Source organism: Microcaecilia unicolor, chromosome 11, assembly GCF_901765095.1.
Source record: "Microcaecilia unicolor chromosome 11, aMicUni1.1, whole genome shotgun sequence".
NCBI lineage: Eukaryota > Metazoa > Chordata > Amphibia > Gymnophiona > Siphonopidae > Microcaecilia > Microcaecilia unicolor.
The window spans coordinates 118,637,522-118,653,754 of record NC_044041.1 but is presented as its reverse complement, the minus strand read 5'-3'; the positions used below and the strand labels follow the sequence as shown (position 1 = coordinate 118,653,754).

Here is a 16,233-nt window from a genome sequence, read left to right as displayed (position 1 = left end):
ATCTCTTCCAACTCACAGAGATGACCAGTGAAGGCAACACTGGACAAACAGACAGTACTGCACCCCATTCGTATCTAGTGCAAATGGACCGAGGACATTCTACTAGAAGGAAGTGAGACACCTCTTAACAATTCCAAAAAGACCGAAACAACTTCATGCAGAAAAATCCCAAAGGAGTTGGATCCTGCCAACACCTACCCCTACGTGAAAGTACTCATGGAGGTTACAATGATACAAGATCTGGCCACAAAGTGAAAGCTGTTGGAAGAATATAGATATGTAGTGTCCACTGAATGAGCATAAAGAGATGTAGTGTGGATAGGATGGAGCAGAATAACCCCCACCCTATTCCCAGTCCCAGTACTCACGGCAGTCTACCATGGTCTTTATACACACATATGAGAAGAAAGGGACATGAAAGCCATGTGTTGTCTGCATAAGTTCATGTTTAGTATTACAGAGGGAAGGGGATTGGAGATGTGGTGTTGCGTTCACACCTAGGTGTGCCTATAAAGTTGTTGAATTCTTCCTTTTATTCTTTGGACTTGGGGGGTGGTGCTGTACATAATTTCCTGGGATGAAAGGCACTTATATCCCTAAACTGGGGGAGGCAGAGGGAGAAGCTCTGTACCCAAAACCTCAAGCCTAGCAACATGTAAACATAAAATAGATCATGGGGTCATGCGAGAGAGGGTCAAGAGATCACAGGATGAGACTTCTCTTCCTGTACATCTAGACAGGATTCCCAAAAACTGGACTGGAGGGTGTTCTAGACTTTAGCCTCCTCCAGGGCTTTTTTTGAGGGGGTACTCGGGGTACTGAGTACCAGCACCTTTTCCACTGTCTTCTAAAATTGACCCATGGACCCCAAGTTTTAATTGAAGAGCTCAGGCTCTACACACCAATTTTGCCTTGTCATATATTCTGTGACTGGTTGCAGGGGGCCTGGCTATTGTGGGGTGGGTCTCTCTGTGATCACCTCACCCTTGAAGGGTGGCCTAGCATTTGAGTACCGGCACCTTTTTTGCTAGTAAAAATGCACTGGCCTCCTCTATCATTGGCTGTGCACAGGTGCCCCACTCTATTCCACCCACAGACAGCGGGAATGGCCCCTTGCTATGTGGCTGAAGATGTTGGCAGATGAAGGGCCCTGGGCCTACATGGCGTGCACCAAGCCCACTATGCCACAGATCCTCCTTCTCTCCCTCACCTTCAGATTCCCTTTTCTGGGATTCAGTCTTTAACTACAGAGAGTTTCCTCAAGAGTGTGTCTTGTTCATTTTTTCTGGTGCACCTGGCTGGTCACTGATGGCATCAGAATGAGGCAAAAGATTTTTTTTTTTAAAGGCTGAAATTAATTTGAAGAAAAAGGAATCTAGGCCTAGCAAAGAGATGGAACTTGAGGCATAAGGGGGATAGAGACCATAACTATAAGATATTCTAGTCCCCAAATTTGTTGCAGTTCTATGACTGACTTTATCTTCCTGTGCCATTATTTCAGTTCGTGGCTCTGTCACCAGTTCTGTGTTTGACTCTGAGATCAGTCACTTTATCGTCCTGGGCCCTTGGTTCTGATTCTCAGATCTGACACACCTCCTTAAGTAACTATGAGTCAGTCACTGTCTCTCACTCCATCGTAGTAGTGATACTTTTTTTTATATACCTTTATGCCCCTGAGGAAATTCTTGTGCAGTGCCAGGGCATGCACCCCAGAGGTGGATGCATTCATTGCATCTGAATCATTAGACTGTAAACGGTCTTAAGGTCCCGTCTGAAGGGCAAACGCTGTATAATATTACTAGCTAACTTCTTGCAGCTTGAGAGTTCCATGTGTCTGTTCACACTCTACAGCAATTTCTAGAATCAATCGGTGGCCCCTTTCCTCTTCCTTCCAGAGGTTTAGCTGATCCGACACTTGTCTTTTCTGCTTAGCCTCCTGCGTCTCTGCTCCAGACCCCTCTCCAGCCGCTCATCCTCCTCCAGACCCCTGCAGAGACACAACAGCCAAAAAAAAAATATCCCAGTTAGAAAATATACACCAACAGGGCCACCGAGAGACTGAGCCAGGCTTGGGGATAGGCCGCCGCCAGGCTTCCCCCCAGGATCGTCGTCGCTGGCGGGCTCCCACCCCAGGATCGTTGCCGCCGCCACCACCGCCAGTCTCCACCAGGATCATCGTCGTTGCTGCCGCTCCCCCAATTGCTACTGCTATTGCCACCCCGGTGCCCCCCCCCCCCCCCATCGCTGCTGCTGCTACCGCCCCACCCTCCCCGATCACTGCTGCCGCCCGCCCGCCGTAACTGTTAAGTACCTTGGCTGGTGAGGATCCCAAGGCCCCGCCAGCAGAACAGCTTGTCCTCCAGCGCTGCTCTTCTTCCTTCTGCCGTGTGGCCTTCTCCTGTGGCAGCTTTTTATTTCAGGTCGTGCATGCACGGCCTGAGAGGAGAAGCAGCCACAGGAGAAGGCAATGTGGTAGACTGTGAAGAAGAGCAGCCCGTTGTTTGTTCCTCCAGGTCCTCCCCAGCCTCCAAGGGGGGCCCAGCGCTGGAGTTTTCTCCCTCCTGCTCCTGTTGGGACATGATCAACCGGGTCCCATCAGGAAAAGGCGAGAGAGAGAGCCCCCGGCATCGGGCCCCCCTTGGAGGCCCAGGCCCGGGGAATTCCCCCCCCCCCCCCACCTTCCTCTCTCGGCAGCCCTGTACACCAACAGAAAGTGAGCTGAATTTCCAACTGTGGAAGCAGGCTACTCACCGTCTCTCCTTGGTATCCAGGTCCCGCACAAGCTCATCTCGCTGGTTCACCAGCGACACCAGTTCTTCCAGCAGCAGTTGCTCCCGCCTCTGCTGGGCCTCAGTCTTCTGCCAGTCTGTGGTATAGAACAGGAAGCTTGGGGTTAAGGAGTGGTGAGAGCAGACCATCTGCTGTGCAACTGCAACTCCACAGTGCCACTTCCTCTCTGCCCGGTCCTGCCTCCCCCTTCTACCCCAGCTCCCTCAAATCATTATTTTCTACAACCACTTTAGAGTAAGAGGAAAGAAACATGATATGAGCAATGTCCACTCTCTGCCTCCTCAAACTCTTCTGTATATCCATAGCTCCACTTGCAGTGTCTATCTCCGTCTATTCCTCTGTCTTTCTCTGTCTCACTCCTCTGTCTTTCTCTCGTTACCACTCTCTGCTGGGTTCATTTCTGCCAATTTGTGCTGTTAAATTTGAAAGGAAACAACCAGGGTTCACTCATGATGGTGTACAGCAAGAATAAGCCGGACATAAGCAATAGACAATTACAGCAGTAAAACTATTTAAATGATAATACAAATTGGACTAGATTCTATGTATCACACCTAAAAAATTGGCGCCAAAACAAAGTATGCCTAAATTTAGGCATACTTTATAGAATAAGCCTACATTTCCATGCGTTTTATAGAATACACTGAGTGCCCATTGGTGCAGCTAAATTTAGTCGTGGCCAGTTACGCCAAGTAAAACGTGGTGTAAATGCCGAGGCTTAAATTATGCACGGACCGGATGCATTCTATAACAATGTGCATACATTTTAGAAATGCCCATGACCTGCACATTCCACGCCCATGGCCACGCCCCCATAAGTACATAAGTATTGCCATACTGGGAAAGGCCAAAGGTCCATCAAGCCCAGCATCCTGTCTCCAACAGTGGCCAATCCAGGTCACAAGTACCTGGCAAGATCCCAAAAAAGTACAAAACATTCTATACTGCTAATCCCAGAAATAGTGGATTTTCCCCAAGTCCATTTAATAATGGTCTATAGACTTTTTCTTTAGGAAGCCGTTCAAACCTTTTTAAAACTCCGCTAAGCTAACCGCCTTTACCACATTCTCTGGCAACGAATTCCAGAGTTTAATTACACATTGAGTGAACAAATATTTTCTCAGATTCGTTTTAAATTTACTACATTGTAGCTTCAATGCATGTCCCCTAGGCCTAGTATTTTTGGAAAGCGTAAACAGATGCTTCACATCTACCCATTTCACTCCACTCATTATTTTATAGACCTCTATCATATCTCCCCTCAGCCGCCTTTTCTCCAAGCTGAAGAGCCCTAGCCGCTTTAGCCTTTCCTCATAGGGAAGTCGTCCCATCCCCTTTATCATTTTCGTCGCCCTTCTCTGCACCTTTTCTAATTCCCCTATATCTTTTCTGAGATACGGCGACCAGAACTGAACACAATATTCGATCGCACCATGGTGTGATACAAAGGCATTATAACATCCTCATTTTTGTTTTCCATTCCTTTCCTAATAATACCTAATATTCTATTTGCTTTCTTAGCTGCAGCAGCACACTGAGCAGAAGGTTTCAACGTATCATCAACGACGACACATAGATCCCTTTCTTGGTCCGTGACTCTTAACGTGGAACCTTGCATGACGTAGCTATAATTCGGGATCCTCTTTCCCACATGCATCACTTTGCACTTGCTCACATTAAACATAATCTGACATTTAGATGCCCAGTCTCCCAGTCTCGTATGGTCCTCTTGTAATTTTTCACAATCCTCCCGTGATTTAACGACTTTGAATAACTTTCAGGCTTATTTTCGAAAGGGCGCCCATCTTTCGACACAAATCGCAAGATGGGCGTCCTTCTCACAAGGTCACCCAAATTGGCATAATCGAAAGCTGATTTTGGGCGTCCTCAACTGCTTTCTATTGCAGGGTCGACCAAAGTTCACGGGGGCGTGTCGGAGGCATAGCGAAGGCGGGACCGATAATGGAAAAAAGAAGGGCGTCCCTGACAAACACTTGGACGACTTTACCTGGTCCTTTTTTTCTTATGACCAAGCCACAAAAATGTGTCCTAAATGACCAGATGACCACCGGAGGGAATCCCCCAGTGGTCACTAACCCCTCCCACCCTCAAAATATTTTTAAAAAATATATTTTGCCAGCTTCTATGCCAGCCTCAAATATCATACCCAGCTCCATGCAGGTCCCTGGAGCAGTTTTAGTGGGTGCAGTGCACTTCAGGCAGGCGGACACAGGCCCCCCCCCCCAACCTGTTACACTTGTGGTGGTAAATGTGAGCCCTTCAAAACCCACCACAAACCCACTGTACCCACATAGGTGCCCCCCTTCACCCATAAGGGCTATGGTAGTGGTGTACAGTTGTGGGGAGTGGGTTTTGAGGGGCTCAGCAAACAAGGTAAGGGAGCTATGCACCTGGGAGCAATTTCTGAAGTCCACTGCAGTGCCCCCTAGGGTGCCCAGTTGGTGTCTTAGCATGTCAGAGGGACCAGTGCACTACGAATGCTGGCTCCTCCCATGACCAAAGGGCTTGGATTTGGTCGTTTCTGAGATGGGTGTCCTCGGTTTCCATTATCGCCGAAAATCGGGGACGACCATCTCTAAGGTTGACCAAAATTTTGCGATTTGGGTGTCCCCGACTGTATTATCGAAACGAAAGATGGACGTCCATCTTGTTTCGATAATACGGGTTTCCCCGCCCCTTCGCCGGGACGTCCTGCTAGGACGTCCTCAGGAAAACCAGGGCACCCCTTTCGATTATGCCCCTCTTTGTGTCGTCAGCAAATTTATTTACCTCACTAGTTACTACCATCTCTAAGTCATTTATAAATATGTTAAAAAGCAGAGGTCCCAGCACAGAGTCCTGGGGAACCCTACTAACTACCCTTCTCCATTGAAAATACTGACCATTTAACCCTACTCTCTGTTTTCTATCTTCTAACCAATTTTTAATCTACAATAGAACACTACCTCCTATCCCATGACTCTCCAATTTCTTCTGGAATTCTTTCATGAGGTACTTTGTCAAATGCCTTCTGAAATTCCAGATACACAATATCAACCGGCTCACCTTTATCCACATGTTTGTTCACCCCTTCAAAGAAATGTAGTAGATTGGTGAGGCAAGATTTCCCTTCACTAAATCCATGTTGACTTTGTCTCATTAATCCATGCTTTTGAATATGCTCTGTAATTTTGTTCATTATAATAGTCTCTACCATTTTGCCTGGCACCGACGTCAGACTCACTGGTTATAATTTCCCGGATCTCCTCTGGAACCCTTTTCAAAAAATCAGCGTTACATTGGCCACCCTCCAATCTTCCAGTACCACGCTTGATTTTAAGGATAAATTACATATTACTAACAATAACTATGCAAGTTCATTTTTCAGTTCTATCAGTACTCTGGGATGAATACCATCCGGTCCAGGAGATTTGCTACTCTTCAGTTTGTAGAACTGCCCCATTACATCCTCCAAGTTTATTTATTTATTTATTTTATTTATTTATTGCATTTGTATCCCACATTTTCCCACCTATTTGCAGGCTCAATGTGGCTTACATAGTTTTGTTATGACATTGTCATTCCAGGATATCAGATACAATTAGTGATGTGCAGAGATATTAAGTAAGGGAAGAAAGAAGGGGGTGATTAGGGTTGAGTATAGAAGGTGAACTTTCAAAGCTGGGTGGGTTGGTGAAGTGGATTAGTGAGGTTATAGGTTTTGTAGGCCTTGTTGAAGAAATATGTCTTCAGAGATTTGTGAAACTTAGTTATTTCGTCGATAGTTTTCAGGTCTGTAGGTAGTGCGTTCCATACATGCGTGCTCATGTATGAGAAGGTAGTGGCATGCATCAGCTTGTATTTTAGTCCTTTACAGTTGGGGAAGTGCAGATTGAGAAATTTGCGAGATGATCTTGTGGAGTTTCTAAGAGGTAGGTCCACGAGGTTTAGCATGTAGATTGGGGCGTCTGCGTGAATGATTTTGTGTACAATCGTGCAGATCTTGAACGCAATGCGTTCCTTAAGTGGGAGCCAGTGAAGTTTCTCTCTTAGTGGTTTTGCACTTTCATATTTAGTTTTTCCAAATATGAGTCTGGCAGCAGTATTCTGGGCTGTTTGGAGTTTTTTGATAGTCTGTTCTTTGCAGCCAGCGTACAGTGCGTTGCAGTAATCCAGATGGCTTATTACCAATGACTGTACCAGGGTGCAGAAGATGTATCTTGGGAAGAAGGGTTTTACTCGTTTGAGTTTCCACATGGCGTGGAACATCTTTTTCATCGTATTCTTCACGTGGGCGTCGAGAGTGAGGTTTTGATCAATAGTAACTCCAAGAATTTTCAAGTTTTGTGAGACAGGGAGAGAGCAATATTGTGGAGAAGTTTTTTGTGTTGTGTTATGAGGGGAGTACAAGACATTGTGTTTTTTCTGCGTTAAGTTTTAGTTGGAATGCGTCCGCCCAGTTGTGCATGATTTGGAGGCTTTGGTTGATCTCGTTGGTGATTTCATTTAGATCATGTTTGAACGGGATATAAATTGTGACATCGTCTGCATATATGTAGGGGTTGAGGTTTTGATTGGCCCGAAGTTTGGCTAAAGGTTATCATCATTAGGTTAAATAAGGATGGCGAGAGGGGGGATCCTTAGGGAACTCCACATTCAGGTATCCATGGGGGTGATCTGTCTGCGCTCGTAGTTACTTGGTAAGATCTTGTGGTCAGGAATCCTTTGAACCATTTGAGAACTGTGCCTCCTACTCCGAAGTATTCTAGTATATGTAATAGTATTCCATGATTAACCATGTCAAAGGCACTGGACATGTCGAATTGTAGGAGGAGTATGTTGTTACCAGTTGCAATTGCTTGTTTGAATGAGTTCATTGCGGACACTAGGACTGTTTCAGTGCTGTGGTTTAACCGAAATCCTGATTGAGACTCGTGCAGAATAGAGTGTTTATTTACAGTAGGTATTCAGTAAGTTGTTTTGTCACTATGCCTTCCATGAGTTTAGCTATGAGTGGAATAGATGCTACTGGGCGATAGTTAGTTAGGTCCATTGTGCTTTTCTTAGCATCTTTTGGCAGCGGAGTAAGTAGGATGTTTCCTTTCTCCGTGGAAAAGAGCCCATTTTGAAGCCTGTGGTTTACGTGGTTTGTGAGGTCTGTTTTGAATTGTTTGGGTGCAGATCTTATTAGACTGGTAGGGCAAATGTCTAATTTGCATTGCGATTTGGCGTATTTTCCGAGCCAGTGTGAGATTTCGTTTGATGAGAGCGTGTCAAAGTTGGTCCATGATCGATCTGCTGGGCATTCCCCGGGTTTTGGGTCTAGACATTCGAGGATGTTTGTGTAATCCGTTATATTGGTAGGTATCATGAGTCGGAGCTTTGTGATTTTTTCGTTGAAGTAGTTCGCAAGATTGGTTGCTGACGGGGTGTCTGTGTTGCTGGTTGTAACCGTTGTGGTATTTAGGAGATTATTTACTAGTGAAAAGAGTTTGTGTGTATCCTTGTAGTTTGGTCCTATTTTGGTTTTATAATATGTTCTTTTAGTTTGTCTGATAATGTATTTGTATTTTCTTTGTAGTTGTTTCCAGTCTTTGAGTGTGTGTTCGTCTTTTTTCTTGCTCCTTGCTCTTTCTAGTCTTCTGACTTGTGTTTTTAGTTCTTTCAATTCTTTGTTAAACCACGGTATTGAGTTTTTTCTATGTGAGGTTCTGGTTTGAAGTGGTGCTATATTGTCTAGTACTGTTCTACATCTGTTGTCCCATTCTTGGAGATATTGGGGTGAGTCTGTAGGTGTTGTCCATTCGTCGGTGTAGAATTGTTGCCAGAATATTAGTGGGTCTATTTTGCCTCTCGTAGTATAGGTTTGTTGTTCTTGTTTTTGTTGTGTCTTTTTTGTTCTACAGTGGAGGGAAAGGTTTGCACTGTAGTGATCGGACCATGGCGTGGCTGTCCATTTTATGTCTATTATTGTGAGATTTGATTCTGATGAGAATTCACTAAGTTTCTCCGACTCGTCAGCTTCGAATACCATTTCTGGCACCAGTATCCCTGTCAAGCCTCTTAAGACTTGTTAACTGTAAATCCTCAATATCTTGAAGTATAACCTTGGCACACCAGAACACACCTGAAGTCTCTATCTTTTCTGAAGTTTCCTTTATTGAATAAATACAAATAATTTACTCACAATCAGATGTTCAGAAGTGTTGCCCCAGGGCACAGAGACTCCGTGATTCTGAGAGATGTAACAGTGGTTGGAGGTAGAAATCTGAAGAGAGGCAGCTTTATTGCAAAGGTGAGAAATAGTTGAATGGGTAGAAGTAGCTCAGAGCTGGGTGACTGGAGAGTGCAATATCTCATTAGGAGGATATATTCAAGATAAAAAAACAAGTTTGTGGGGATCACGTGATGCAGTGAGAGGAGACAGACGTGTTTTGCCTCCTGCTCGAGGGTCCCAATCCTCATCCTTTGACATCGCCATTAAAAATCCACATTTAACCTGCAGTTTGGCTCGGTAGTGCAGTGGTGGGTCTTATGGACAAATACCTTACGCCAAAGAGTAGGATGGCCGCAAAATCAGCAAAAAAAGGGTCGGAACGCTCCAGAACTGCTGAAGACAAAATGGCGGACCAGGGACAGGCCCCGCAGCTTACCTGCACGGAAGCAGCGATCACGGAACTTACCAAAGCGGTAGTGCTTGCCCTGGAACCGCGACTACAACAGCTGTCGGAGCAGCTGGCGGGGATCTCCCAAATAACGGCGGAATTAACCCGGAGAACCGGCGAATTGGAGTGCCGAGTGTCAGATATAGAAGATGGCGCGCAGGGGAATGGTGTAGAACTGACGCGCTTGCGAGAGCTGGTGGTGGACCAACAAAACAAGCTAGAGGATCTTGAAAACAGGTCCCGCCGGGATAACCTTCGACTACTAGGCATTCCGGAAGCAGTGCCCGAAAGATCTTTGCGCCGGGTCTTGGAACGCTGGATGAGCCCGATGGTAGCGCGGGAAGAAGAACCAGACCCGGTGAAGCTTGAGCGTGCACATCGGTTAGGAGCTGCTCGAACCGGAGAAGGACGCCCGAGAATAGTGATTGTCAAGTTCCTTAACTCAGCCCAGAAAGATGTATTCCTTCAATATTACCGGCAACACAAGGAAGAGGTTGCCTATGAGGGAGTACAAGTGCGGGTATACCAAGATTACTCTGCAGCGCTGGCGGCAAAGCGCCGCCAGTACTCTGAAGTCTGTTCTCGTTTGATCGAGAGGAAATATAAATTTCAAGTCCGCTATCCCGCAGTTTTGAAAGTGTGGCATAATGGCCAGTGGCGTACCCACGACACACCAGGGAGCGCGATGGCCTGGCTCAATGGAGTTCCTGAGCAGCACGTGGCAGATGAACAAGTGGGGTGAGGCCGAGACAGCCGGGAGAGATCGTGGAGGAACAAACTACCTTGAAGAGTTGGTGGTAAAGGGGTTAGATGTCTGACCAGATAAGATTTAAACCATACCTGTTCAAGTGTTTTTGTTCAAGTTGTTGTAATATGGTTTCCGTTACTGGACTGTTTGGGGAGTGGGGGCGGGTGGGGAATTGAGGTAGCGGGCAGTAACCAAGGCTGAGAGCCGGTCTGGGCCTCTTGAAACCCTGCCTCCTCACCCCCTCCCTCCCTCAGTCGATACTAAACTCCTAGAGGAGAAGACCAAGCTTTTTCTTCATTAAACATTCACCCTTTTGATGTACAAGGTTATTTGAAAGTTTATACAAAAGAAATATGTGAATTAAAGCATGTACCTGCTAATGTTTGGTTGTGCAGTATGGTTTTAAGAATGGGGAGGGTGGTTTATGGAGGGGGGTTAAGCAACAGGGAGGAAGAGCTTTAGTCTGGAAGATAGGGGGAGAAGTGGTGGGATAATGGTCGAGATCTGTTAAGGTGTGAGTAGGTAAGAGGATAAGGGAGTGTAAGGTGGAAAATGTATGTGGTATAGAATTATAAGAGAGGATGGGATTCCTCCAGGTGTCATTACGTGATCACGAACAGGCTTCTCTATGGAGGCATGGAGAAGAATGGAACTGGGAGTGGAAGGGGAAAGGGAGGGAGGGGGGGGGGGTTCTGAGGGGGTTAGTTCTGGGGAGTCCCATGGTGTCCAATGGGGGATGGTATACTGATGAGTGTGTAGCTGGGGTGGGAGCGGTCTCCTGGGAGATTCCTGGGGTTGCGGACTACTGGGCGAGGGCTGGGCGCCTGGGAGTCTCCAACACTATAAGTGAACGGACCTGGATAAAAGCAATGAGTAGGGACCCTGGATAGGTCACCGTTGCCACGATTAATTTCTTGGAATGTGTGTGGTATTACCTCCCCCATTAAACGTACAAAAATATTAACTGCCCTCCAGCGTCACAATGTTTCTCTGGCTTGTCTACAAGAGACCAAACTCTCTGATGCAGAGCACCTAAAGTTAAAACAGCGTTGGGTGGGGGACTGCTTTTTTGCATCAGCCAAGGGTAAAAAGGGGGGGGTGGCTGTACTGATACATAAGAGCTTACAATGCCATGCTCAAGTGGTGGAAAGAGATAGGAATGGGCGATATATTTTGATGCGACTGAATGTTATGGGGCAAGATTTTTACCTCTTAAATGTTTATGGTCCTAATGTGTACGACCATTCGTTCTTCCAGCACCTGGTGCGTCTAGGAATACAATATGCGGAGGTGCCTTGGGTGGTAGTAGGTGACTTCAACCAGGTGCTGGATGCACAACAGGATCGCTCAGGCCCAAATGTGGGGATGGTGATGGGAGCAGGAAAGGGTTTGCCTTATTTATGTCAAGCCTTGAACTTGGTGGACCCGTGGCGGTTGTGCAATCCCAGCGTGCGTGATTACACGCATTTGTCACGGGCACATGGCACGTGGTCCAGACTGGATTATATATTGGTATCTGCACCTATTTTCTCACAGGTAGTAAAGTCGGAGATTGGCCCGATGGAGATCTCGGACCACACACTCATTTGGGTAGACATGGACTTTGGAGAGGCGCGGTTGAGACGACGGTTGTGGCGATTCCCCTCCTATCTGGTGGAAGATGAGAATTTTAAGGACTATCTCCAGAAAAAATGGTCACTGTTTGCAGACGCGAATGCCTGCCATACTTCAGACGCGAGATTATATTGGGAAACGGCTAAGGCTGTGTTGCGCGGAGACATTATAGCATACATGTGTGCGAGGTCTAGGCGTCTCTCGCAGAGACTGGTTCGGTTAGAGAAGGTATATCAAGAGGCCAAACGGATTCACATGGCAACTCCCTCGGCACAGACTAGAGAACAGATGCTATCGGCTTTGGTGGCTTTAAATGCCCTAATCCATGAACGTACTAAAAAACATCTGTTCTACCGTTCTTTTAGATTCCATCGGTTTGGGAACAAATCAGGTAGATTGTTAGCGAGGCTTGTCAAAACCTGGGGGGGTAATCGCTTTGTGTCATCATTAATAGGCCCTAATGGACGGAGGGAAACTCAGACCTCAAAGATAGCACAGCTGTTTCATGATTATTACGCGGCTTTGTATGCGTCGCCATGCCCTCAGGAGGGGCCCTCTATGAGTGAATATCTTGAGAATTCGGGACTTCCCCGTCTCTCGGCCTCGGTGGTTGCTCAATTGAATGCGCCTCTAAGGGGGAATGAGATTCAGCGAGTGGTCAAGACACTAAGGAGAGGTACGGCGCCGGGGCCAGATGGATTTTCGGTCGAGTTCTTTCAGTGTATGTTCCCGCAAGTTGCGGTCCCGCTACTCGATTTCTTTGAAGCTTCGTTGCAACGGGGCTCATTCCCTGGGTTTTCCAATGACGCACTGATCTCGCTGATTCCTAAACCAGGCAAACCAGTGGACCTCCCTGGTTCTTACAGGCCGATTTCCCTGATAAACGTTGACTTAAAGATCCTGGCCAGAGTCTTAGCAGACAGGTTAGCGTTACATATGCCCTCGCTGATTGGAGAGGGGCAGGTAGGATTTGTCAGGGGGCGTCACTCCTCTGTGAATGTGAGGAAGGTATGTCTGGCCATTGCGCGGAGCCATGTGGTTAACGAGCCGTTGCTTTTGGTCAGCTTAGATGCCGAAAAGGCATTCGACAAAGTGCGTTGGAACTATATGTTTGCGGTGCTTGATCATATTGGGATTGCTGGATGGTTTCGGAAGGCAGTAGAAGTGCTTTATGAAAAGCCAAGGGGGTCTCTGGTGGTAAATGGAACATGTACAGCCCCTTTTGAAGTGTCCTGTGGTACAAGGCAGGGATGTCCCCTGTCCCCTTTACTGTTTCTTTTATACCTGGAGCCTTTATTGAGGTATATCCAGAGCAATGTAGACGTTGTGGGGGTGAATCTTTCAGCAATCCCACTGAAAACACTAGCGTTTGCAGATGATATTTTGGTGACCCTGACACAGCCCAGGCAGTCGATCCCGGCCCTTCTCGGGGAAATTGAAGAGTTTAGTTACTTCTCTGGCTTTGCTCTTAACCTACAAAAATCAGCAGCATTCCCGATACAGGACCATATACGGACTGGGTGGGAGGGAGAGTTTCCGCTATCTTGGACGTCGGGCCCAGTAAAGTACTTGGGAGTGTGGATACCAAGAGATCTGACTCAACTCTATGAGTTGAATGTCGAGCCTCTGCGTACCATTACGAAGACCTCTCTCGGGGTTTGGCAATCGCTGCCGCTGTCGAGCCTGGGTAGAGTGGCACTGTATAACATGGTGTTGGTGCCTAAGTGGACTTATATCATGCAAACGGTGCCTATATTACTCACAAGGAAGGATGAAAGATTGGTGACTAGATTGGTGGCACGCTGTATCTGGCAGGGGAAGCGGTCACGGATGGCGGCAGCGCAATTATATCGACCTAGAGGCCAGGGGGGCTGGGGCTTACTAAATGTCAAGTTGTTGTCTATCGCCGGGAACATGAGGCATATATCCGACTGGCTTAGAGGCAAGAATCATTTCACCCTTTCGGAGGAAGAGCAGCGTCTATTACAACCGATACATTTTAGCGCGTGGTTACATGCCCAACCATGTGAACATAAGGTGCCTGAGCCTTATGCAGCTTTGTTATTGCCATTGCGGCGGGCCTGGAGGTGGGTGTGTCGCCTTTTTGGGCTCTCGCCGAGGTACTCACCTTTGTTATCGTTACAGGGTAATCCTGATTTTCCGCCGGGCACGAGCTCAGCTCAATTTGAGGCCTGGAGAGCCAGAGGGGCACATTATTTGCATCAGTTCTATTCAGAGGATGGCGAAAGGAAGACTTTGGGGGCCTGGCGGTTGGAATTTGGCGAGGGGGCGGGAGACTTCTTGGCTTGGCATCAGCTCTGTCATTATGTCCGGTCAATCCCCCCTGACTCCCTGAAACTAGAAGTGTGGACAAAGCTCTTGGAGGTGTTTGCCCTAGATGCACAATTGGCAGTCCCCCTAAAATATTACCATGCGCGGCTGAGAGAGCAGTTGGGTGAGGTAGATTATGAAAAATTAGCAACCCATTGGAATAACGAGTTAACCCTGAGACTTAGGGGAGACCAGTTAAAGACTTGTGTGCTGAACATCCCCAGGGTGACAGAAAATGTGACGCTGAGAGAAACTCTCTACAAATTTGTAATGCGCATGTATTTTTCTCCACATAGGGCAATGAGGGCGGCAATGCGGACAGATGACGCATGTGCGAAGTGTGCTCACTCCCCGGCGGGCCTTGGGCACATGTTCTGGCAGTGCCCGTGTGTCCTGGATTTTTGGAGGCGAGTGGCCAGACATGTGTCGGTTATCTGGGGAGTGAACTGGAAGCCCCATGCCGCGCAGTTATTTGATCTCTTTAAACTGCAGACACCGGGAGCAGTGGGGCTTAAACCCTTTTTGAGGAGAGCTACCCTTATAGGCAAGAAAGTTATACTTCATCAATGGATAGTAGCAGAACCCCCAACTTTCCAACAGTGGAAGTCCAGGATGATTTCTTTGTGCGCACTGGAGCGCAGGGGGGTGGGGGACCTAGCCTTGCCTAGAGGTGATGCTTTCTGCAAGCGGTGGGCACCCTTCTGGGACTCTTTGACCCCAGTGGCACGCAGCAGGATTTTGAATTGCTGATTGGTACACCATGGTGACTCCCTAAGGGGGGGGGGGAGGGGGGGAAGAGGGGCGGGGGGGAGTGTACAGGGAGGGATTAAAGGGGAGAGGGTTAGACTGGTATTTACAAAATCGGAGGGATCAGTGGGCTATAAACAGCTGTTTTGCGGGAGCAGAATATTCTGTCAATGAGAGCTGGTTATAGGGACATGATTATGAAGTATGGTTATATAATGTCTACAACTGCTCTGTCATTGATGGCTATGGCTGAGTCCAAATTAACATAATGCAAAAATTGAAGATGACAAAGATGATCCCTGTCAGAGGAAGTAACACTGAGCAAGGGGCCATAAGAGCCAAGGCCCTTTGCGGCGAGCCATGAGGAGGTGTGTATTCCTTTGGTTACCTCAAAATTGTGCACGACCATCCAATATGATTGTGGGCGCGTGTTGGATGGGGGGGGAGGGAGGGGGTGGGAAGGGGAAGGGATATATAAAAAAGAAAAAATTTTAAACTATTAGATGATATTGTTAGTGCAGTTGACATGCTGTGTGACCTGTTTGATTTTATCTGAACAACTGTACAGGTGATGTTCTCAACAATAAAAATGATTTAAAAAAAAAAAAAAAAAAAAACAAGTTTGTTCCAGGGAGTTTTAGCAGGACAAGTGCTGTCTGAAGCAAGATGGAGAATGCCTCATGGAGAGAGAGAGGGAGGGGCCAAGAAGGGCTCACACAGGCCCAGGCAAGAGGAGGTAAAGACCAATGGGGACAGAGCCTGCCACCAGGTGGCAAGGGTGGTCCCAGAGGACAGCCCTCAATTGGAGGGAAAGGTCGTACCTGGCTGACCTCTCAGGACAGAGATAGTAAAAATGACCAGGAAATGATAGCAGGTAGACAAAGGAGCCAAGCTTTGCTGAGAAAGAGAGGAGGTCTGGGCAGCCGCACAAACCAATGGTAACAGTTCTTATACAGACAGACAAGTGTGGCTGCATTGCCTGTGAACTACATTACACACAATGCATTGCTCACGTATCTTTGCAGTAGGAACTGCAGCAAAGAAAATCCTTAGAAGTGAGAATAACAGTAAAAGCATTAAACACATTTTAGGATCACATTGTAAACTAGTGCGAGGCTGTCAGAGGACAGAACAATCCCACCCAAATCTTCCTAGGTGATGACCGAAGCAAAGAATTCATTTAATCTCTCCGTTATGGCTTTGTCTTCCCTGATCGCCCATTTTACTCCTCAGTCATCTAGCAGTCCAACTGATTCTTTTGCTGGCTTCCTGTTTTTAATATACCTAAAAACTTTTTATTATGTGTTTTGGCCTCCAACACAATCTTTTTTTTTGAAG

The 16,233-nt window shown here is 47.0% G+C and overlaps 1 protein-coding gene across 3 annotated transcripts in view; it reads right to left on the bottom strand.

Moving 5' to 3' along the window:
- Nucleotides 1-966: 966 nt before the first annotated feature.
- Nucleotides 967-16,233, bottom strand: part of EHBP1L1 (EH domain binding protein 1 like 1) — a 90,318-nt gene continuing 75,051 nt past the window's right edge. For all 3 annotated transcript variants that reach the window (XM_030218853.1, XM_030218852.1, XM_030218854.1), the window contains 2 exons: nucleotides 2,752-2,866; nucleotides 967-1,987 (listed from right to left, as the gene is read on the bottom strand). In XM_030218853.1, coding sequence (XP_030074713.1) covers nucleotides 1,900-1,987; nucleotides 2,752-2,866 — 203 coding nt within the window. In that variant the 3' untranslated portion in view covers nucleotides 967-1,899. The remainder of the gene's footprint in view (nucleotides 1,988-2,751; nucleotides 2,867-16,233) is intronic.